The sequence below is a fragment of the Corythoichthys intestinalis genome, chromosome 12 (assembly GCF_030265065.1).
Source record: "Corythoichthys intestinalis isolate RoL2023-P3 chromosome 12, ASM3026506v1, whole genome shotgun sequence".
NCBI classification, from domain to species: Eukaryota; Metazoa; Chordata; class Actinopteri; order Syngnathiformes; family Syngnathidae; genus Corythoichthys; species Corythoichthys intestinalis.
The window spans coordinates 17402543-17425779 of record NC_080406.1 but is presented as its reverse complement, the minus strand read 5'-3'; the positions used below and the strand labels follow the sequence as shown (position 1 = coordinate 17425779).

The following is a 23237-nucleotide window of genomic DNA, read 5'->3' as shown; positions in this document are numbered from 1 at the left end:
GTTTAAAAAATAATTTGGTGAGACAGTAACATGTTTAAAACTGATCATAATTATTACATTTGAAGTGCTTAAAAACATTTATTAAAAATATATATACATACGTTTTTTTGAAATTATACTTTAGGGGAAAAAAGTGAAAAAACATGCCCTATACCGATCTCTTTTAGAGGTGTGCGAAATTTCCGATTTTTAGATTCCTCTCGATTCGGCCGTGGAAGATTTGAGAACGATTCACAAACATCCAAATTCCGATTATTGCAATATGCCACGTGAAGCAAAACTAAAACACTGTCAGCGTGGTCTTCAGGACGTAATGAGGAACGGACCGAAAGTAAACATCATGCTTGTCAATACCTGGGTAATAACGATGCTCAACTCACGGCTCTGGCTCAACTCATGCAGCTAGATAAAAATACATTAATACCTGACTGCTGCCGACAGCCGCTACAAACTACGCCCACATAATGCTACGGTAGATATCACATGTAGAAAGAACTAGATGCGAAATGATGGACTCAGCGGCGTTAGCAGCACATGTATAGAAAACTAGATGCGAAATGACAGACGTGCCGCCGTTATTAAGCAGTCGCCATCTTAAAGCAGTAGACTACTCTGGAAGACTGTTGTAGCGAACCTTCCAAGCGTACCTAATGAACTTTTTATCTAAAATACTTCTAAATCGACAAAATCTTGACTTAAATCTTTAAATGATGAAGCCGTTTTAAAACTTTCACATAGCGAAAGTAAACAGAAGGGAAATTTTGGAATAACAGGAACAATTTTAACAACTTTAACGGTTGATTCACAGCATTAGATTAATTAAATGTAGTTTAAAGCTGCTGATTCAGAATGGGGACTTATTTTATTTACTCTTTTGAACTGTTAACTCGATACTGAAATACTCGTTTATTTAAGCCTGAGAGGATTTTTGTACAATTTTTCCAACTAATGTACGAAACATTAAAAGCAGCTATTAACTTGGGGGATGCACTAAAAATCGTTTTATAATCGAATCGTTAGGTGCCCAAAGATTCCCACCTCTAATATATTTCCAATGATAAATCTGAATAAACATATTGAACAGACACAAAACAATTTTGGGGGGTAGGAGGGGCGATACTTCGCGGTTTTACGCTTATCGCGGCAGGTTCTGGTCCCCATTCAACGCGAAAAACGAGGGATCACTGTACTGCCAATTGGAAGCTTGCATAACTAGGTGCGTCGCATAATATCAGTGAAATTGGATTTATTTAGGGCGCATCATGAATTGTATTGTGCGTGCATGATTTTCTGTGTTTGAATAGATATGAAACACATCTTCGTCAAATTAAAAATGGACTCTAAAAGAAAAAAACTAATTACAAACCTCTTTCGAGGTGACAGATTGTGCAACCAATAGAAGATGAGGTGGGAGGGACTTCAATCACTCGACCAATCACAAAACGTTGCACGACAGCACAAATGTGGCAAGCACAGCTCATCAAAGCTGACGTTTTGGGTTGTGAAATGTGATTTTTTTTCTCTCCCCCCCAACGGCAGAATGCGAATAAACGCTTTTAGAAGGATGGGCGAGCGCTTTTAGGGCTTGAAAACCCAACGCCCGAGCGAAAACTTCTACACGGACTTGGCTCGCTCAGACGTGTGGAGGGTAAAAAAGGATTCACCCCAAAATGGAGCTCGGCAACGGAGCGGCGGTGAGCACCGACGGCGTGCTCGACGTCTCCCACGCCAACTTGAACGCTTTCTCCGCGGACAGCGTCAGCGACCAGAAGAAACGAGACACGAAGCAGCTGTATTTGAACAACAACCGGCTGTGCGAGTTGCCCTCGTCGGTAAGACACTTCTCTAACCTCCAGTTGCTGGACATAAGCAACAACGGACTGTCGGTCATCGGTGAGGACATCACGAGTTTGGTTAAACTCAGGACGCTCGTAGCTAAGAACAACCGACTGAACGAGTACTCGCTACCCAAGAACTTCGGCTCCTTGCAGCTGGAGGTCTTGAACTTGAGCGGGAACCGCTTCGAAGAGATCCCGCTGCAGTGCACCAAACTACGGCGTCTGCAGTCGCTGTCACTCGGTGGAAATAGACTGAAAAGTATTCCGGTGGAGATTGAAAATTTAAGCAGGTATGTCACCGCGCACGTGCTTTTACGCCAAAAGTGTTGGAAATGATTTATATTGACATGATTTTCCGATTAATTCGAGGCTCACGTGAAGTACACGTGCAGATACTTCAGGTATCCTCGGGATTCTCAGTTACAATACGAGGTCACAAAAGCGGGCCGTGTCCCCATGGTAACATAGGTGGTGGAGTTCACTTGCCATGAACGCACCGAACTTTGACCCTTCATTCATGCTCGTGTGAGGATAAATGGTCAGGAGTTCAGCGTTACATTGTGTGTCAGTGATGTGGTTTAGGCTTGGATTTTCAACAAATGAACTGCAGGAAAATGTACTCAAAAATGACTGAGTCACAAACAGTCTCCAGCCCAACTAACTCAATGACACTGTTTGGACCTACAGCTTGCAATGACATTTAAGGAAATTAGTACATGTAATAATTACAAAGAGAATTCAGCTAAAATTTGGTGGACAGTCCTAAAAACAAAACAAAACAAAAAAAAGCATTTTCACGTAGTTCGTCTAAACCTGTAAAGCAACACTAGGAAACTTTTCAACATTTACAAAATATTTTCATAAAATTTGTGATATGTCGACTGAGAACTATTTTAATCACACCTGTTATGGCCATAAGCGGATTTCAAGGGGGGGTCATTGAAACTGACTTTCCTACATATATATATATATAAAAGTTGTAAAGCAGTAAAACTGCAACAAAAATGACTGAAATGAACAACAACAACAAAAATGGGAACAGATCATGTGACTAGCACCTTGGACGGTCATTTGCTTTGCATATGACCCCCCCCCCAAAAAAATTAGGGCAGGGAAATTTTATTTTTCAAATGATTTTTTTCTTCGATTGGAAAAAAAAAAAAAAATAATAATAATAATATATATATATATATATATATATATATATTTTGATTGGAGCAACTTTTTTGGGAGGATTGAATGATTTGGACACAAATGTCCTACCTATAATATGGCCCAAAAAAGGATTGCTTCAATCAAAGTAAACTTTTTCAATGAAAAATTAAGTGTTCAAATGCAAATTTTTCAATCTCTAATATTTTTTCGCAATCAAAAACGCTTTCTATGATTGAAATTTTTTTTTGATTGAAGTTATTTTTCTTTTTGAAAAACAAAAAAAATATATATATATATGTGATATATATATTTATTTTTGGAAGCAACTTATTTTTTGAATGAATAATAAGACAAAAACGTCCTAGCCAAAATGTGGCCCAAACACATACCAACATTACTTCAATTAAAAAAGTTGCTCCAATCAAAAAAAAAAAAAAAAAAAAAAAATCAAGGAAAAATAGCTTTCACATTTTTTGTTTCAAATTTATTTTTGCATTTTTGTTTTTTGTTTTTTTTTATTGAAGGGACTTTTTTTTAATTGAAAATATATATTTTGATTGAAGCAACTTTTAAAAAAATTCTAAAGACACAAATCTACCACCTTATGGCTCCGCCCAGGGGATAAAATTTTTGACTGGGGTAACTACATTGGCACGACACCGGCGGGCGTACCATATTTAATGGATGATGAAAAGTATTGCCTAAGCAGCCTGATTTAGAATTCTCAAGAATGATGGGAAACAAAAAACGCTCATTGTCAACTTATTATTATAAATATTCTTGTAAGTTAATTTTACTGCTGACACTGCGATTCGGGGTCATCAACATGTAAGTTATAATAATATGATATTCAAACCCCTCAATGTTTTTGTTTGCTATGAAATTTGAAAAATTAGTTTAACTAGGAGGTCACCGTTGTTGATGACACATTGCAGTGACGTCACTGGGCAGTGCTGCAGTACTTTCACAATGTCACTCGTTAGCTGCATAAACATGTCGTCGGTTCTGCCCTTCCAATTTGAACTCAAGTGGAAAAATGATGAGCAGGACAGCGCTGTCGATATTTCACAAAACGAGCAGCAAAAGCAATTAAATGAAGGTCTCCAGCGGGATTCGAACGTGCGCTTCCCGTGTGACAGATGACCACTTCGACCACACAACTATACTTCCGCGTGACGTTAGTCATGAGTTCTTTTATCAGGCAATCGCAACCACATGCGCTGTCTGTGCGGTAAAACCTGAAAGGGAAACGCAATTGTAAAGAAAGCGCGGCTGGCTTGATCACGGAGTTAAAAAAACACGATTCACTTCAGACAGCAAGCAGACAACAAGAACATAGGGATTGCGTTAAAGTGTTTATTGAGCACACAAAAAATTCGCGAAAGGGGAGACACGTGACAGTAGGTCGGGATCATCAATACAAGCCGCCTAGGATCGTTTTAAAGACACTGCTGATGAGCTGGAATTGGATGCAAGTACGACTTTGGGAAATCATCCCACATCTCTGTAACAAAACAATCTGACCAGCAGCAGAATGTGACAAAATCACGCCTGTCGTCATATCAGCTTTGCTTGCTAGCTATTACGGATTTTCTCCCAGTCCAGGCCAACCGCGTCATCACCCCCAGCGTGTATTGCGTGTGCAAAACATGGCATCCTCCGTAGGTCAAAACATGTGCTAAATATTATAAATTTTTAAATAAATCGCAATAATGTATGTGTTTCTGCTAACATATTTTAGTAAAAGAGAAAAACTGTGGCTTGTTAGAGCATACAAGTCTTTAAGTCCGAGGATCGCTTTAAGGCTGAACTTTACTCTAACAGTGTCGGTTTGATGAATTACAGGAGGTTATTGTTTTGATGGCTTTTCAACAAGTTCAAATGAATTGCGACCACCGGTCTCGCTCGCTAAGCATCTCATCAGCAAAGAACATGATAAGCACACGCCCTCTACTGGCTAATTCAAAACCTACAGGCAATTATATATCTACAATTAAACAGCCCTGAGACTAGCATTTGAAATTTGGGTGCTGAGGATAGATTTGTATACATCTCTAAAATATACCTTCCAAATTTAATTATGTTCTGTCCACGAATAACAGAGCAGTAGCAATTTTAGTTTAGTTTAGTCTTCACCAAGAAGTACAAGAACAACACAAGATCTGGAGCCCTCAGTCTTGGGCAGTTTAATAAAACCGAGAACCGAGTGAGTTTGATTCCAATATAAGCGGAAGTTGTTGAGCACATGACATATTGGATAGAGGAAGTAAGTCACAATATGGGAAGTGCTTAAAGTGCGTACGACAGGAGAAAAAAGTCTTAAATAGCATTATTATGTGAATTAGAATCATAATTTTGAGACAATTCGACTACATACAACAATTTAGCAAAGCGCAGATGATAAATTAGTTTTTTAATCTGCCGGTTAGCCACGCCTTCCATTATAGGGCTCTAGTGTCCCCAACAGGTGGATGACGTCAGCGGGAGAATGGGCTCATCGGTTTTACTATTCAGCCCATTGAGGGTGAATTATTCAGAACGAGGAAAACACGATGAAAAGAGTCGCAAAATGTCATTGTTTCTGTCTCTTTACTCCAATATTTTTACAGGATATTCTTTTTATCCAAGTATTTTTTTCCCCCAATAGCTAAATAAATGGCATGGTCATGACAAATAAGTCTTGTGCTAAATGGAATATGAAATAATAAAAATGCATTTATTCATTATGACATGGCAAATTACGCCATAATGGTCAAAACTGTCAACTTCACCTTTAAGGTCGCACCTCCCGAACGATATTTTATGCCTCCTAAATCGGGCTTATGTCATTTCCCTAGCCCGGCTTCGGAAAATGTAAACAAACCAAGAGGCGTGACAGCTAGCCGACATGCTAACCCGAACAGAGTGATGTTTCAAAGTCTTCGAAGCGTTAAATCACACATAACTAGCCCGGATCATTTCACATGACGACTGGGTTGTCGATTGTCTTCGCCGATCGGCAACCCGCCTGGTGAAGAGCAATTTACAGCTCCTTCCCCAGCCACTACGGACAGGAGACCTTGCCGGGGAAGCAGCTGGACAATGACCGCCAAAAAAAAACGGCCGACATCGGAGGAGCGTGTAGCTGCCAAGTGGTCAACAGAAATACGGCAAAATAATGCTTTACTACACGGTGAAGACGTAAACAGCGAAAGTCATACGAGAGCGGCTGCAGTTGTTGTGCAGCTAACATGTGCAGCTAATGTGTATGAGGAAAGCTTTTTACATACCCATCCATGATCAAACGTAAGTAGTCCTTTATTTAAAGAAAGTTTGTAGTGTTTACTTTGTAATCGCTGTATTCGCGGCTATTTTTAACACAAAGTTGCAATTTCTGATTGGTTGGAAAATTTGACAGAACACAGGGCACATGAAGAGGGCAATAAGCCGAGTATAGTGCTCTCCCGGCGGGGGGATGTGCGACAAGTCGTCAGCCGAGGGGACAATGAGCATGTCAGCCACAAAATGCAAGCCACCTACATATTAAAGTGTTCCCAGTATTTGACATAATACAAAACATGATGTTTACTGACTTCCGCATAAGTCCCATGGTCCCACAATAGTAGGGCTTGTTTTGGCCAATATCCACCGGTGAATGGGAACCTTTTGAAACCCCAAAAAGGCTCACAAGCCACTCCCTCGTACAGCAAGATTTTTCTGCAGCCGTTTGGCTGGCGTGATGTGAAAATAAATGTATTAATCCGGAAAATCGGCTGAAGCCTTAGTCCTGCTCATACAACAGTACGGCTGTATAGTGAAGAGGACTTCCTCCGTACACGTCACAGCGCCCTCTTTCTCAACTCGAGCCTGTTGCCGGAAGTCACTCATTTTCATGGCGCGGGATTCAAAAAATTGAATAAATATATCGATTGCTTCTTCACGCATCCAAGTGGTCCATTTCATTCAGGAGCATAAAATACCGCGTGTATTATGAAATAAAAATGCTTTTCGTGTCACAGGCACTTTAAATACTAAATAACATGTTGCAAAAGCAGTGAGTTGTCAACGCGGGAGGCTTTTAGGCCAAGCCAATGGGCTTCGTAGCCGCACATATTTTGAACATTGCCTCCCATGAAGACACAACAAAAGATTGCGTGAGAACTGGATATTATTAACATTAGAAAAATGCAAGACTCACAGTCTCACATTTGGAGTTTGTTAAAATGTGGCCGAACCAGGTATGCCGAGATTTATCATTTACCCACAGTAGGGTATAGCCACAATGAACCTTGTTAGTTTGCGTAACAAAATTAAATATTGACTTTATTTTTTGGCTGAAATGCACTAAAGCAAATCGGGTTGTTCAACGTGGCTTGTTTCATGGAGAAAACATCTGGATGCACTTCCTTTTATGTTGCAAAACCCTTTATTTGTGTGAGTCACACAACGAAAAATCGACAATCATGAACTGTTCTTCTGCCTTTGACGGCGATAAACGTCCAACCCATTTGAACAGGGAGAGGTTTGCAAGCAGCCACATGAGTTTGTTACACCTACGCTGGGAGTGGTTTTGTCTCAACAAGTGAAGGTTTTATTATGTCTTGCGGTAGCGTGGTAAGCTTTAGTGGGTGACCCACTGGCAGTTGAAAAGAGCCGTCTTATCACGTTTACAATATGTGATCCGTCATTTCAGAAAGGGAAGAAGTAGGGCAGGTCAACCCACGGGACTTTTTATAAAGTATTATTAGGATGACGTCCTTTCATAAAGAAGTAATATTAAGAGAGTAAGTAGTATTTACAACTTCAAGAATAGTTGTAGTGTTTTGAGAAAAAACAGTGGTACTGTATTCGTATATTTTGGTGGGTCAGGGTATATAATTAGTACTAATAAGTAAGTTTCCATACATGCATATAATATTGAAGATTTAAAAAAAGAGAAATCGCAAAAACAAGAGTGAACATTTTTGATTAAGGGCAAGGCAATAGCCCCCCCCCCCCCCCCCCCAAAAATTTTTAAGGGGACACTAAAGAAAGTGCGCAGAAATGTTTAATCCTTTATAGGGCACACATTAAACTCGTCGGCGCTTGACATCCAATCCATTTTGACTGGGATGGGCATAAAAGTCAAAATGTATTGGACCGTTAATGGCACTAAAACAGGATTCACAGCTAGTTCTCCCAATTTAAATGAATTGGAACGTCTACGTATGCCAGTGGCAGGCAGCTTTAGAGTGTAATTGGGGGCCATAGCCCCAATTTCTGTTTTTTAAAAAAAAAATTTTTTTTTTGAGTATTATGATTTAAGTTTCGTTCATTCAATATATATAAAAATGTATACTTCTTGGGTCATGTAGCAAATGTTAATATTGTAATCTTTTATTTATTTATTTATTTATTTATTTATTTTTTTGAAAATAGTTACTTTCCCTATAAAGAGCAAAAAATGTTGACCAAATGTAATGTAAAATCTCTGTCTTGAAATATAAAGTAATTTAATAATAAAAATAGAGCTGCAGCTATCGATTATTCAGTTAATCATTTAATCTATTCATTAGTTAGTTCGAATAATGGAGTAATCGGATTACAAATATTTGTGTTGAAGAATAAATTTTAGAATATGTAGTAGTCCTGCAAAATATGTCGTTTGAACATCGCCATCGCAATGTGCGCATGCGCAATAGTCGCATCGCAGGACGTGCAATTGTATATACAGTATATATATATATATATATATATATATATATATATATATATTTTTTTTTTTTTTAACATGTAAACTTTTGTTTTACTTAAGAAAATTAGCAAGTGTGCAAACCCTGGATCCCTTTTATATACAGCAAGCCTGGATTAAACGGCATTATATAAATGAAGGATGTCCCCAATCTGATCACGCGATCGGAAATCGGGCCAATCAGGTTTTTAATTAAAAAAAAAAAACATTTTTCTGCTTCATGCTCATACACCGCCACAGCCTCTCACCCTACCTCTTGTTAGGCAGTGCAACCAAACTGTTTTTCTTGGTCACCAGTACACCTGGCGTTTGGTACTTAACGTTAACGATGATTGACAGGTTTGTAGCTTTGATCTGGCCTGAGGAGCTTCGGTAGCTCTACGATCGAAGGCACAAATGTGTTAATCATCGTTAAACTTGCAGCCCAGTCTATGTGTGCTGTGTTAACTCATTCATTGTATAAGTGAGAGGCTATTCTCTGCAGCGTGAGTGGACTCACTCATATGAATGTTATGGAAAGTGATTAAAAGTATGAAATTTAAATTGATGCAATGAAAAATGTGGGTGCACCCACATTTTGTGCTGGTGCATCTTTAAAAAAAAAAAAAAAAAAAAAAAAAAAAGTGTGGAGCCTTGGCGATGTACTAGTACAGTGGGGAGAAGAAGTATTTGATACACTGCCGATTTTGCTGGTTTTCCCACTTGCAAGCCATGTAGAGGTCTGTAATTTGTATCATAAGTTCTCTTCAACTGTGAGGAATGGAATCTAATACAATAATCCAGAAAATCACATTGTATAATTTTTAAATAATAAATTTGTATTTAACTGCATGAAATAAGTATTTGATACATTACCAACTAGTAAATATTTCGGCTCTCAGTTCTTTAAGAACCCCTCCTGTTCTCCACTCATTACTGGAAGTAACTGCACCTGTTTGAACTTGTTACCTGTATAAAACACACCTGTTCACATGCTCAAACCAACAAACTCCAACCTCTCCACAATGGCCAAGACCAAAGAGCTGTGTAAGGACATCAGGAATAAAATAATAGACCTGCACAAGGCTGGGATGGGCTACAGGAAAATAAGCAAGCAGCTTGGTGAGAAGGTAACAACTGTTGGAGCGATTATTAGAAAATGGAAGAAGTTCAAGTTGACGGTCAATCTGCCTCGTTCTGGGGCTCCCTGCAATATCTTACCTCGTGGGGCATCACTGATCATGAGGAAGGTGAGGGATCAGCCCAGAACTACACGGCAGGACCTGGTCAATGACCTGAAGAGAGCTGGAGCCACAGTCTCGAAGAAAACCATCGGAAACACATTACGCCGTCATGGATTAAAATTCTACAGCGCACGCAAGGTCCCGCTGCTGAACCCAGTGCATGTCTAGACACATCTGAAGTTTGCCACTGACCATCTGGATGAGCCAGAGGAGCAATGGGAGAAGGTCATGTGGTTGGATGAGACCAAAATTGAACTTTTTGGTCTAAACTCTGCTCGTCGTGTTTGGAGGAAAAAGAAGGATGAGTACAACCCCAAGAACACCATCCCAACCGTGAAACATGGAGGAGGAAACATCATTTTTTGGGGCTGCTTCTATGCCAAGGGTACAGGACAACTGCACCGTATTGAGGGAAGGATGGATGGGGCTATGTATTGCCAGATCTTGGCTGACAACCTCCTTCCTTCAGAGAGAGCCCTGAAGATGGGTCGTGGCCGGGTCTTCCAGCATGACAACGACCCAAAGCACACAGCCAAGGTAACTAAAGAGTGGCTCCGTAAGAAGCATCTTAAAGTCCTGGAGTGGCCTAGCCAGTCACCAGATCTGAACCCGATAGAAAATCTATGGCGGGAGCTGAAAGTCCGTGTTGCCCGGCAGCAGCCCCGAAACCTGAAGGCTCTGGAGAAGATCTGCATGGAGGAGTTGGCCAAAATCCCTGCTGCAGTGTGTGCAAACCTTGTCAAGGACTACAGGAAACGTTTGGTATCTGTAATAGCAAACAAAGGTTTCTGTACAAAGTATTAAGTTTGATTTTTGTGATATATCAAATACTTATTTCATGCAATTGAATGCAAATGTATTATTTAAAAATCATACAACGTTATTTTCTGTTTTTTTTTTTTGTATTAGATTCCGTCCCTCACAGTTGAAGAGAACTTATGATACAAATTACAGACCTCTACATGCTTTGCAAGTGGAAAAACCAGCAAAATCGGCAGTGTATCAAATACTTGTTCTCCCCACTGTATATCGCCATGTTCATTTTTTTCTAATATCTTAGAGGTATTCAAGTTATCAGGTGAAAATTCTTCTCGTTTTAGTATCGCAATATGATATTGCAATATATCGCAAACTCCCCATAAATCGCAATATTTTTTCCCCAATATTGTTCAGGCCTAATATGTAGAGCAAATAAGTGTTTATGCTTGCAATAACATTTATTTTGGCTCACTGAGATTACTTTCAAAAGAGCATTGTAAGCAAATACAAAATTCCTGAGTGTTTCTTCAAACTATGCTGAATTGCGCTTTCATTTCACAAGAGCAATAAATGCATTTTAAAACCTGATCCTAGCCTCAAATGATATTCAAAAAATTGAATACATAAATGAGTGTCTTCCTACAACAAAAGAACAATTTGCTAACTTGTTTAACAAAGCTATAGCTTAAATGCGATAAAATGCCAACTTTTTTTCCCCTTTACAATGCTCTTAACAAGCTTTTCACATATTCCTACAAAAACTGCTAAATGTACTTCAGCTCAAACGAAAACTTACCTTATGTTGGTCTTTTTAACCGGGAGGAGCTTGATTCAGCCATGTTAGACCAGTTATGGGATATGCACTGTTTCCACTAGAGGGCAGCGTATCCACCCCAATCAATAAAACTAACTGCAAGCACTTTCAAAACAAATCATGACAATGCCACTCTAATTAAAGGAATCCTCAAAGCAGCAAAATTTGCATTTTTCAAATTGAATTACTGGAGTTAATCTATTAATCGTTGCAGCACTAAATAAAATAAAAAAACACAGTCTATCGCGGATTTTTTTTTTCAATTAAATAAATAAATTAGAGATGAGCTTGTCCCGAGCCGATCGCAGTTTCACGCTCGCTCCCTCCCTCCCTCTCCCTGCTCTTTGTTCATCAGAAAGTGAATTGGAGTTGCTAATTAAAGTAAACGATGATTGACAGACGGTTACGCTTTGATCTTGCCAGAGACTCGACCTTCAAGGCGCGCCATGTGTCAATCATTGTTTAACTTGTTAAAAAGTTGCTGTGGCAACTCATTTTGTGTAAGTGAGCAGCTGGAGTGGATTTGAGTGGACACTCAATGAAGCATTTAATAAATACGAGCATTTTTTTTTTTTTTTTTTAACTTGTATGGATTCGGAGTCTTCTTTTTATTTTGGCTCGCTGAGATTACTTTCAAACGAGCATTATAATTAAAGTTGCAACGATACCAGTATCGGCAGGGGGTGCCGATCCGGCCCGAATTGGTGGTATCGGTATCGATGAGTACGAACATTGAGGGCGCCGATACCATCTACTGGCATCACTTGAATGCAAATGTACCGTCCTCCCCACGTGAGCTAACTTCCCAAATCCCGATGCATGACATCTGTATGTCTTCTTCTCGAAATTATCAAACGAAATAAACACCTTCGTCTTCAATATTAAGGATGTTTACTACAACGCGTATCCGCGATGTTACGCTGCTCATTTAGCATTCACAAACGATTAGCATGCGTGAGCTAGCACCTGCTGCTGTAACAATGATGGGATCAGAAAGGTTAAGACCGTGGGAGACTAAGCAAACTCATGGTTTCATGATGAACAATGAGTGGCAAATTAAGAGTGCCATACTTCAAACTCGTCCTGTTTATGAAAGTAGATTGTCATATGCTGGTGTTGTGCAGTAATGAGCAGAAGTGAGTTCTGTGGCCAGAAAACACTCAAGTGCGCACACTAGATGTCATCAAATAGCAACCTAGATATCGTATGTTAGATCCCATGCCAACTCTCGCGCGCACACACTAGATATCAAATAGCAACCTAGATGTTCTACATTAGATCCCATGCCATTAGCTGCGTGAGCCCTGAGCGACGCGTAGTCCATATACTACATTGATGAATTAGAAACCACCATGACTGAATGGAAGTTAAGCAGGCCAAATCAATCCATACCAGTGACTGTAGATAATGTTGCAAATACTGTTAATTCAGTACATGACACAGATGGACTCAGACCACAAATAGGATGTTTTGCCTAAATGGTAAATATAACTGCTAAGAGAGCTGCAGCAATCAAGTGTGCCCCACTTTACAAACAGTAAAGATTGTTCTCAGCACTTACAGTATATACAAAATATCTTCAGATCAGTAAGAAGTAAGCACATAAATATTATGCACTAAAATGCTTATTCATATGATGGCACTGTTATTTTTGCTTGTTAGCAAATAAAAAAAACATTAAAAAAAATAAGTTGTATTTTCTGTTTCAGAGCATTAAATGTATTGAATTGTATCGAAAATCCTACCGAACCGTGACTTAACTGTATCGTTGCATCCCTTATACGTACATATATATATTTTTTGCAAACAGGGTGGTATCGGAATGGTATCGGTATCGGCCGATACTGCACAGCCAGGTATCTATATCGGTATCGGGCCCAAAAAATTGTATCGGTGCAACACTAGTTATTAGCCATTAAATATTCAATGAACCGATAGTAGAGATAGAATTCGGCTATCGCGAGCTCAAGAATCGGCTTCTAATGCCTAGTTCAGTGCTTCTCAATTATTTTCTGTTACGCCCCCCCAAGGAAGACGTAAATGTTTCGCGCCCCCCCAAACTCTCTGCCACCACTGTAAATAGTATCATTTGTCTATAAAATTACTATTATAAATACGCATCTGCCTAACATTGTGTCCTTTTTTTTCCTAATAACGAAAAAAAGTAACAGATCAACTTATAATAAAGTAGAACTTTATTAACATTGTTTTGTTTGTAACAGAAGACGCATCAATTTGCCTGAATTAAAAAAAAAAAAGTCCCATCCAAACTAAAAAATACACTCGTTACATTTTTGACCATTTTGATAAAGAAAAATAAAATGTAATAAAATCAGCAAATAATAACAAATTAAAATTGATTAGAAACATTCACTCATGAGGACAATATGCCAAAAAATTTGATCGGAAAAACAAAACTGAATAAAAGAAAAAGAAAAAAAAAAGTGTCCTTGGACAGAAGGACAGTTTTTATTTTTGTACCTCCTTTGCAATGGTGTGGAGTTATCTTGCAATGAGCATGCTAACAATGCTAATTGGTTTACTGATATTACACTGACAAAACAGGACGATTGTTGGAAATATTCGGGCGTTTTCGCTGAAAAACAATCAAGCTTATCAATGAGATTGGGGTCTAATGTCTTTAAGTGGCGTCTTAATTGTTTTGGCGTCTGGCTGTCCGCTATAATTATTTTTAGACACAGTAAACAGTGGTCTTTCCTCATTACCCACTGTATTAAAAGTCAAAGCTAAAAGTCAAACGGCACGAAAAAAGGGCATTCCCGGCGGCCGAGGTAGAACCGTAGGTGAGGGCGGTCGTCGTGACGATCCAAAGCCAAAAATGGCACTTCTCGGGCGGCGACGTGAGAACCGGCCGGACAAGACAGTGGGTCGCTGCGTGAGTCCGGTCGGAAAACGGCTTTCGAGAACGGCGGCGGCGCACTGCTCTTCATATCTGTTTTCTGTGCGTTCTGAGTGCTCTTCCTTAGTTCAAAAATACTGCGCGCACTCTGAAAATGAGAGCGCCACTGCCACCCACTGAGTGGATGTGCAAGTACACTTTATTCCAGTACCAGTAGTAAAAAAAAAAAAAAAAAAAAAAAGCATGTTCCCCGAGGTCACATGCGCCCCCCCTGGCATCGCTCTGCGCCCCCCCAGGGGGGCGCGCCCCACTATTTGAGAAGTACTGGCCTAGTTCAATGCATTGCTTAATGGGATAATAATTTAGCTTTTACTTCACATGCTGCGCTTGTGTCATTCACCCCACAGCGCATTTAGATTGAGACTGCACGCATGATATAATATGGACAAGCACAACTCACTGTCGTGGTTGCCTCAACTTCCCAGGCATTTCGGCAGAACCGCTACTAGTTGCCGTCATTACCCGATCGTCACGGGCGTGTCATAACAACGCGAGAGCTAACAAAACCACTGTAACGCACGCTCCGTAGCGTTTTCTTCACAGCCCAAAATGAAACTAATGGTGGCAACGAAGCAACATGTTAAAACAATGGACAGTTTGAGCAGCGACGTGCAGCAATTGATTTTCAACGCACCCAGGAAAAACAAAAGTCGGACTTTGACGTGAGGAAGGCAGCCAGATCTGTTCGCATGGGACAGAGCTAGTGTGAAGTGTGGAGAGGTACAGAGATCGTGAGTTTTTAACCCTGAAAAATAACCCACTACAATGGTGGAAAGGGCAGCACGACCCTCTGGAGATTTTTTTTCCACGAAACGCAGTCTACTTAAACATTAACATGTGGATTAGTTGATCATCCTCAAGAAAAAAATTGCCCTTCAAAAAAGATATGGAGTGATGAGGAATAAAAAAATGTGGAAGCACAGGCATAAGTGAAAGACTGCTGTGTTTAAGGTTAAAGTAATGATTATTGACCTGTCTGTCTAAAATGCCATGTTTTTATTCCCCCAGTTATACCAGTGGTAAAGCATAATTTATTATTTATGATAACATTGCAGGTTTAATCCTTTTTTTCTAGAGCTGCTGCATATAATTAATATTTTTTGTTTGTAAGATGTTTACGTTGAAAGTTTGCACTTAAATTACTTACCTCTTGTGTTCAAAACACCAGGAAATACAGTAATTGAATTACTGCACTTTATTGTTGTCTGTCACTTTATTTTATTATCAATTAGAGCTGAAACGACTACTCGAGCAACTCGAGTAACTTGAGTTTAAAAACTGATCCGAGTAATTTTATTCACCTTGAGTAATCGTTTATTTTGACAGCTCTCAGCATCACGTTTTGCTCGGACTACTTTTAATGCGGGACAACGCGCTGATGTCACGTGCGTAGAGGAAGAAGGAAAAAAAAAAAAAAAAAAAAAAAACTTACTACAGCCGCTACAAACGACGCCTACGTTGCTAAATACTAGCCCGCACGATGCTACGTTGGTAGCAGGTAGCGTCTGATGAGTCTCATAGAGATCACATGTACAGTGCCTTGCAAAAGTATTCGGCCCCCTTGAACCTTGCAACCTTTCGCCACATTTCAGGCTTCAAACATAAAGATATGAAATTTAATTTTTTTGTCAAGAATCAACAACAAGTGGGACACAATCGTGAAGTGGAACAAAATTTATTGGATAATTTAAACTTTTTTAACAAATAAAAAACTGAAAAGTGGGGCGTGCAATATTATTTGGCCCCCTTGCGTTAATACTTTGTAGCGCCACCTTTTGCTCCAATTACAGCTGCAAGTCGCTTGGGGTATGTTTCTATCAGTTTTGCACATCGAGAGACTGACATTCTTGCCCATTCTTCCTTGCAAAACAGCTCGAGCTCAGTGAGGTTGGATGGAGAGTGTTTGCGAACAGCAGTCTTCAGCTCTTTCCACAGATTCTCGATTGGATTCAGGTCTGGACTTTGACTTGGCCATTCTAACACCTGGATACGTTTATTTTTGAACCATTCCATTGTAGATTTGGCTTTATGTTTTGGATCATTGTCCTGTTGGAAGATAAATCTCCGTCCCAGTCTCAGGTCTTGTGCAGATGCCAACAGGTTTCCTTCCAGAATGTTCCTGTATTTGGCTGCATCCATCTTCCCGTCAATTTTAACCATCTTCCCTGTCCCTGCTGAAGAAAAGCAGGCCCAAACCATGATGCTGCCACCACCATGTTTGACAGTGGGGATGGTGTGTTCAGGGTGATGAGCTGTGTTGCTTTTACGCCAAACATATCGTTTTGCATTGTGGCCAAAAAGTTCAATTATGGTTTCATCTGACCAGAGCACCTTCTTCCACATGTTTGGTGTGTCTCCCAGGTGCCTTGTGGCAAACTTTAAACGAGACTTTTTATGGATATCTTTGAGAAATGGCTTTCTTCTTGCCACTCTTCCATTAAGGCCAGATTTGTGCAGTGTACGACTGATTGTTGTGCTATGGACAGACTCTCCCACCTCAGCTGTAGATCTCTGCAGTTCATCCAGAGTGATCATGGGCCTCTTGGCTGCATCTCTGATCAGTTTTCTCCTTGTTTGAGAAGAAAGTTTGGAAGGACGGCCGGGTCTTGGTAGATTTGCAGTGGTCTGATGCTCCTTCCATTTCAATATGATGGCTTGCACAGTGCTCCTTGAGATGTTTAAAGCTTGGGAAATCTTTTTGTATCCAAATCCGGCTTTAAACTTCTCCACAACAGTATCTCGGACCTGCCTGGTGTGTTCCTTGGTTTTCATAATGCTCTCTGCACTTTAAACAGAACCCTGAGACTATCACAGAGCAGGTGCATTTATACTGAGACTTGATTACACACAGGTGGATTCTATTCATCGTCATCGGTCATTTAGGACAACATTGGATCATTCAGAGATCCTCACTGAACTTCTGGAGTGAGTTTGCTGCACTGAAAGTAAAGGGGCCGAATAATATTGCACGCCCCACTTTTCAGTTTTTTATTTGTTAAAAAAAGTTTAAATTATCCAATAAATGTTGTTCCACTTCACGATTGTGTCCCACTTGTTGTTGATTCTTGACAAAAAAATTAAATTTCATATCTTTATGTTTGAAACCTGAAATGTGGCGAAAGGTTACAAGATTCAAGGGGGCCGAATACTTTTGAAAGGCACTGTATGTTGAACTAGATGCGAAATAACAGACTTGGCCGCGTCTGGGCAGCGTTAATAAACAGCCGCCATCTTAAAGCAGTAGAGCGCTAAGCGCTAATAAGGAGCGCTAAGCGCTAATAAAAAATTTTTTAAAAATAAAATAAAATAAATAATAAATAAATAAATATAAGATTAACGTTACTGTCACTAGCTCACGTAACGTTAGCCCTGTGGAGGGCTAGGTTTCTATTAATTACGACCACTTTCGATGCGTGGCTAACGTGCCTTACTTACTTACTTACTTAGCGTTGTGGAGTGATGAGAGTGTAAAATAAAAAACTCAATAATGCTAACTATCAGTTTTAGCTCAGTAGTCATTGCTAGGTAAAACACCAAGTAGCACTGGTCCCTAATGTGCTCCAATACAGCCTGTATCATACATTTATTTTGAACACTGCAAAAACTCAAAATCCTATCAGGACTTAGTTTAGACTAACTTAAAACTTAACTAGAACTTAAAAATGGCTCGACACAGATAGGATTTTTTCCCCACGTGTTTCAATTGAATTTCTAACTTTTAAGTGATGTGTGTTAACAAGCTTAACGGCATTTTTAGGTATATATATATATATATATATATATATATTTATATATTAAAGATCTAAAGGTTTTTGAGTGAAAGCAGTGAATTAGTCTTTTTTTTAATTCTAGTTACATCTGAGATGCAATTGTTAGCTGTTTTCAACAATATACATCGAAAATAAAGACATTGATTGACTGAAAATGGTTCAAGATTAGGTTAAATGTCTTGTTTTCTCATGTATATTTATAATTGCTCTTCACCTAAAAATATATTTGTTTTATCCGATTACTCGATTAATCGTTAGAATTTTCAGTCGATTACTCGATTACTAAAATATTCGATAGCTGCAGCCCTATTATCAATCCCATCCAACAAAATGACTGTCATATAAGAAGCCTTTTTTTTTTTTTTCATAAAAAAATAAAACATTGGCATGAATTTTTAAAAATTTTTTTTTAAATTTTGGTATTAGAAATGTGGTCTTTTTTATGTTTAAAATACTGTACGAACACACACTACAAATGTTTATTTTCGTATCGTTTTCACTCTGTATCGAACCGTATCGTTCTTAAACTGTATCGAATCGCTCGGTCTTAAAAATGTATCGTTTTTTAATCGAATCGTAACCTGTGTATCTAAATACATATCGAATCGGCTTCATGCCAGAGATTCCCAACCCTAGTTAATATAATAGATAATAAAGCTTTAATATAATAGGAGGGGGGGGAAAAAAACATTTTGTGCCATTGACGACGATATATGTCCAATTATCATTTCATCCTTCTGATTTGAATCCAAATGAATTGTCGCGAGTAGACGTCCAAACCATTTAAAGCGGGGGTAAAACTATCTACAAGTGTTTATGTGATAATTTGATGATTTTTTAAAATTTGTTTTTCTCTATTCGTTAGCCTGGAGGTATTGTACCTGGGGGGCAACTTTATCTCATCCATCCCGACCGAGGTGGCCAACCTGCCTCGCCTGAGCTACTTGGCGCTGTCCGACAACAGCATTCAGAGTGTTCCGCCGCAACTCACCCGGTAAACGCTGATGATAGGCTCGCCGACTTCTTTCCCAGAGCACCACTGACGCATCGCTCGTTTCTCAATTCTGGTTTCAGGCTGCACTCGTTGCGTTCGCTGAGTCTCCACAACAACCAGCTGAGGTATATGCCGCGGGAGATTCTGAGCCTGGTGCGCTTGCAGGAGCTGAGCCTGCGGGGGAACCCGCTGGTGGTGCGCTTTGTCAAGGAGCTGATGTATGACCCGCCGTCCTTGTTGGAGCTGGCCGGCCGAGCCGTCAAGAGTGGCAACGTGCCCTACTCGCAGCAAGACTTGCCCAACCACCTTCTCAAGTACTTGGACTTGGCCAGCAAGTGCCCCAATCCCAAATGTGCCGGTCAGTTGCTTTACTTGCGACATAATTTCTTAGCTCTCTCATTGACAATGTTAGACGTCCAATCCATTTTGACTGGGAGGGGGCGAATGAACGTTCATTCGCCCCCTCCCAGTCAAAATGGATTGGACGTTTAGTGCCGTCAATGGCACTGCAAAACATCCAATCCTTGGAGTTTAAATGAATGGGATGTCAATGGCAGGCAATGAAATTTGGATACTTCCTTGTAAGAATTTTACAGTACTTTGGGGTCACTTTCTGTACATTTGGGGCATTACAGGGTCATCTCATGTATATTTTGAATACTTTTCTGTTAATTTTAGGGCATTTCCTGGTCAATTCCTGTTCGTTTGCCACTTCTTGTTTATTTTGGGACATTTCTGGGTCAGTTCTTGTTGAATTTGGGGCACTTACAGGTCACATTCTGTTGATTTTTAGGTCACTTTCTGATGATTTTGGTGCATTGGCAGGTCATTTGTTGTGTCTTTTGGGTCACTTTCTGTTAATCTGGGGGCAATTGGATTTTTTTTTTTTTGTCAAAAATAATGACAACAAACGAAGTTTTTTTTTTTTTTTTTTTTTTTTTTTTTTTTTGTCAGGTTTGAGTTGAAATATTATTGGAGCAAATGGAAATGTTTTGGTAGGAGTTGAATGAGACCAATGAAAATATGAAGGAAGGTTTTGGTCAAATTTTAGCGCCATGATTTTTTTGTGCTACTCTTACTCCGATACTTTGGGCTACACTAGAGGCGTTACATTTTTCCTCTTTATTCTGTTTTAGATTTTTTTTTCTTTTTTTTGTTAATGTGAATGGGACATAAATTGTAGGACAAGTAGCATTTTTAAATTTGACATTGTTAATTTGTCATGAGAAATAGATTTTAAAAAAAAAAATTGGGGTGCAACCATGAATTATCATCATTTTACTAGGATCAAATTGGAATTTGAAAACAGTTAACTCATTGGTTGCCGTTGCAGTGAAACATAAGAGTTCATTGCTACCTCTCAGTGTTCAGATAGATTAGATATCTATCGCTGTCAATGGCAGCAAGTGAGTTAAAAAATTATTGTCAAGTTTAAATTTCGACCGAAATATCGGCAGGCCGATATATGGACTTTTTTTTTCCTAACAACGGCCATGAGCCGATTAACAAAGAAAATAAGCCAATAAAAAGGCTGCTACAGAAAGCTTCAGGGTTGCCTGTTTTGTAAATATTGTAAGAATTTTTTTTTTAACTTATATGCAATGTTGCTTTAGCCTTTTAAAGGTGTTGACTGGGTGATCCTTACATTCTAAATGTAGCTCGTAGCGTTAGCGTAGCATTCTAGTTAGCATTAGCTTTAACATGGCGAGCAGCTTCTTTAATGCTCACTTGTTTACATCTCATCGTGACGTCCTGGTGTATTTAATTATTAGAAACTAATGTACTGTTCTTGCTGAGTGCTGCATTCATTGGTTTGGTAGCACTAAACCGAATTAATTGCTCAAGTCTCAGGTCATTATTGTACATTTGTTTTTAAAAATTGCCTTTCTTATTGTGTTTAAAAAAAAAAAAATGCATCAAATATTTGGCTACAAAGTTGGCTTTGGGAATCGACAATCGGCTGAAAATATTTTTGGATATCTGCTTCGGCATTTGAAAATCTCATATCGGTCGACTTCTAGTCAATTTACCGTATTTTTCAAACTATAAGTTGCACCGGAGTATGTCGCATTTTGGGGGGTAATTTACTTGATAAAATCCAACACATAGAACAGATATGTCATCTAGAAAATGCTAACAGTGCATGCTGGTTTACTGCTGTAACATTGACAAAGAGGGACGATTGTTGGTAATATTCGGCAGGTTTTCGCTGAAAACAATCAAGTGGCTTATCAATGTGATCGGGGTCTAATGTATTTAAGTGACGTATTAATTGACTTGGCTTCCCGCTGTCCGCTGCAAACATTTTTGGACACAGTAAACAGATTGGTCTTTACTCGTCTCCTACTGTATTTTTTGCTGAGTGTTCTTGTTCTGTTCAAAAATACTGCGCACACTCTGAAAATAAGAGAGCCACTGCCACCTACTGAGGGGGTGTGAAAGTACACTTTACACTGCTGCCACAAAAGTACACGCACCCCACTATTACTAAATTATAGTTTTAATGGCAAGTGTATGTGACATTTGAACAGGGTTGTGTAGAACATTTCTGCCAGAAGCGAGCATCCGATGACTGACCTATTGTTTGTGTCTCACTCAGGCGTGTACTTTGACTCGTGCGTGCGCCATATCAAGTTCGTGGACTTCTGCGGCAAGTACCGGCTGCCGCTCATGCACTACCTGTGCTCGCCCGAGTGCACGGCCTCGCCCTGCAGCTCCAACCCGCAGAGTGACGCAGAGTCGGACGATGACAGCAGCGTACCCGCTGACCGCCTCCAGAGGGTGCTGCTGGGCTAGGACATCAATGACCTACTCTGAACAACCAGTACGCACACTTTACCTTGTTCAGGTTTGATGGACACTAGGGGTGCACGATCTCAATTTTTAAAAACCGATTTCAATAACTTTCTGCTCCTCAAAGCCGATATCGATTACCAATAGTAAATATATCTTCTTTTTTTTTTTTTTGAGTTTTTGAACACCTGGAGGTTTAAACAAAAAATGTGGTAGATTCAACATAGATTTGCCTTTGACCTATCCATATTTTTCATAATGACATGAACATTATTATTATGAACAAAACAAAGACAAGAACTGACTTCAAATAAAGCTCCAGTATTTTTTCAAATATTATTTGAGTCAATCACAATCAATTAGTCAATATAATTGAAGTTGTGTTTGCTGAACACTGAACTAAAACATAAACCCAACAGGTATTGTGCTTTGTCATCAGATAAAAATATTTGGTGCTACAGGAGAGGAGACTGTTATGGTCTTGGTCTATGAAGCGATTAGGGCAGCTTCATTCACAGCTCCCGCGTCCTCGTACTCTTTTAAAACACCATCGAAGCGATTGTCATCTTTTAAGTGGCTTATTAAGATGTGTTTCTCGCCAGCTGTGCGTCACAGAAAAGGAGCGCTTGATTTACAAACGCACACATCCCAATCCACCGACACCGTGCCAAAAATATTACAGTGCATGTACTGCCCAAAACGGTTCGTTTCATTTCTGCACTGCACGACAGCCAGCTAACAATGAATGCACTTCCATAAACCACAAGCCTTGGTCTTTTCTTGCTTTTATGGGAAGACACTCGTCTTAATATTGTGAAAGTACAACAAAAAATACACATATTCAGTACTCACTAATCACTATACAACAAATTGCACAATACTTATATAGACAACTATTATAGCACACTAGCTTGAGCTACTAGCCTTAAGCATTGGCTGGCTTCTATAACACAACAACTTATGAAGTTCTGTACATATGACCAAAGTAAACATATATTGCAGATCCATATGTTATAGTAAACATAAAATACTTAGACATATACAGTGGGGCAAGTAAGTATTTAGTCAACCACTAATTGTGCAACTTCTCCCACTTGAAAATATTAGAGAGGCCTTTAATTGTCAACATGGGTAAACCTCAACCATGAGAGACAGAATGTGGGGGGAAAAAAACCAGAAAATCACATTGTTTGATTTTTAAATAATTTATTTGCAAATCATGGTGGAAAATAAGTATTTGGTCAATACCAAAAGTTCATCT

The 23237-nt window shown here is 39.3% G+C and overlaps 1 protein-coding gene across 1 annotated transcript; it reads left to right on the top strand.

Moving 5' to 3' along the window:
• Positions 1 to 1441: 1441 nt before the first annotated feature.
• lrrc58b (leucine rich repeat containing 58b) lies at positions 1442 to 22387 on the top strand. Its single transcript, XM_057853131.1, has 4 exons — positions 1442 to 2128; positions 19055 to 19183; positions 19264 to 19541; positions 21783 to 22387. The coding sequence occupies exons 1-4, from the start codon at positions 1671 to 1673 to the stop codon at positions 21977 to 21979; spliced, it is 1062 nt and encodes a 353-aa protein (XP_057709114.1). The 5' UTR covers positions 1442 to 1670; the 3' UTR covers positions 21980 to 22387.
• Positions 22388 to 23237: the final 850 nt, after the last annotated feature.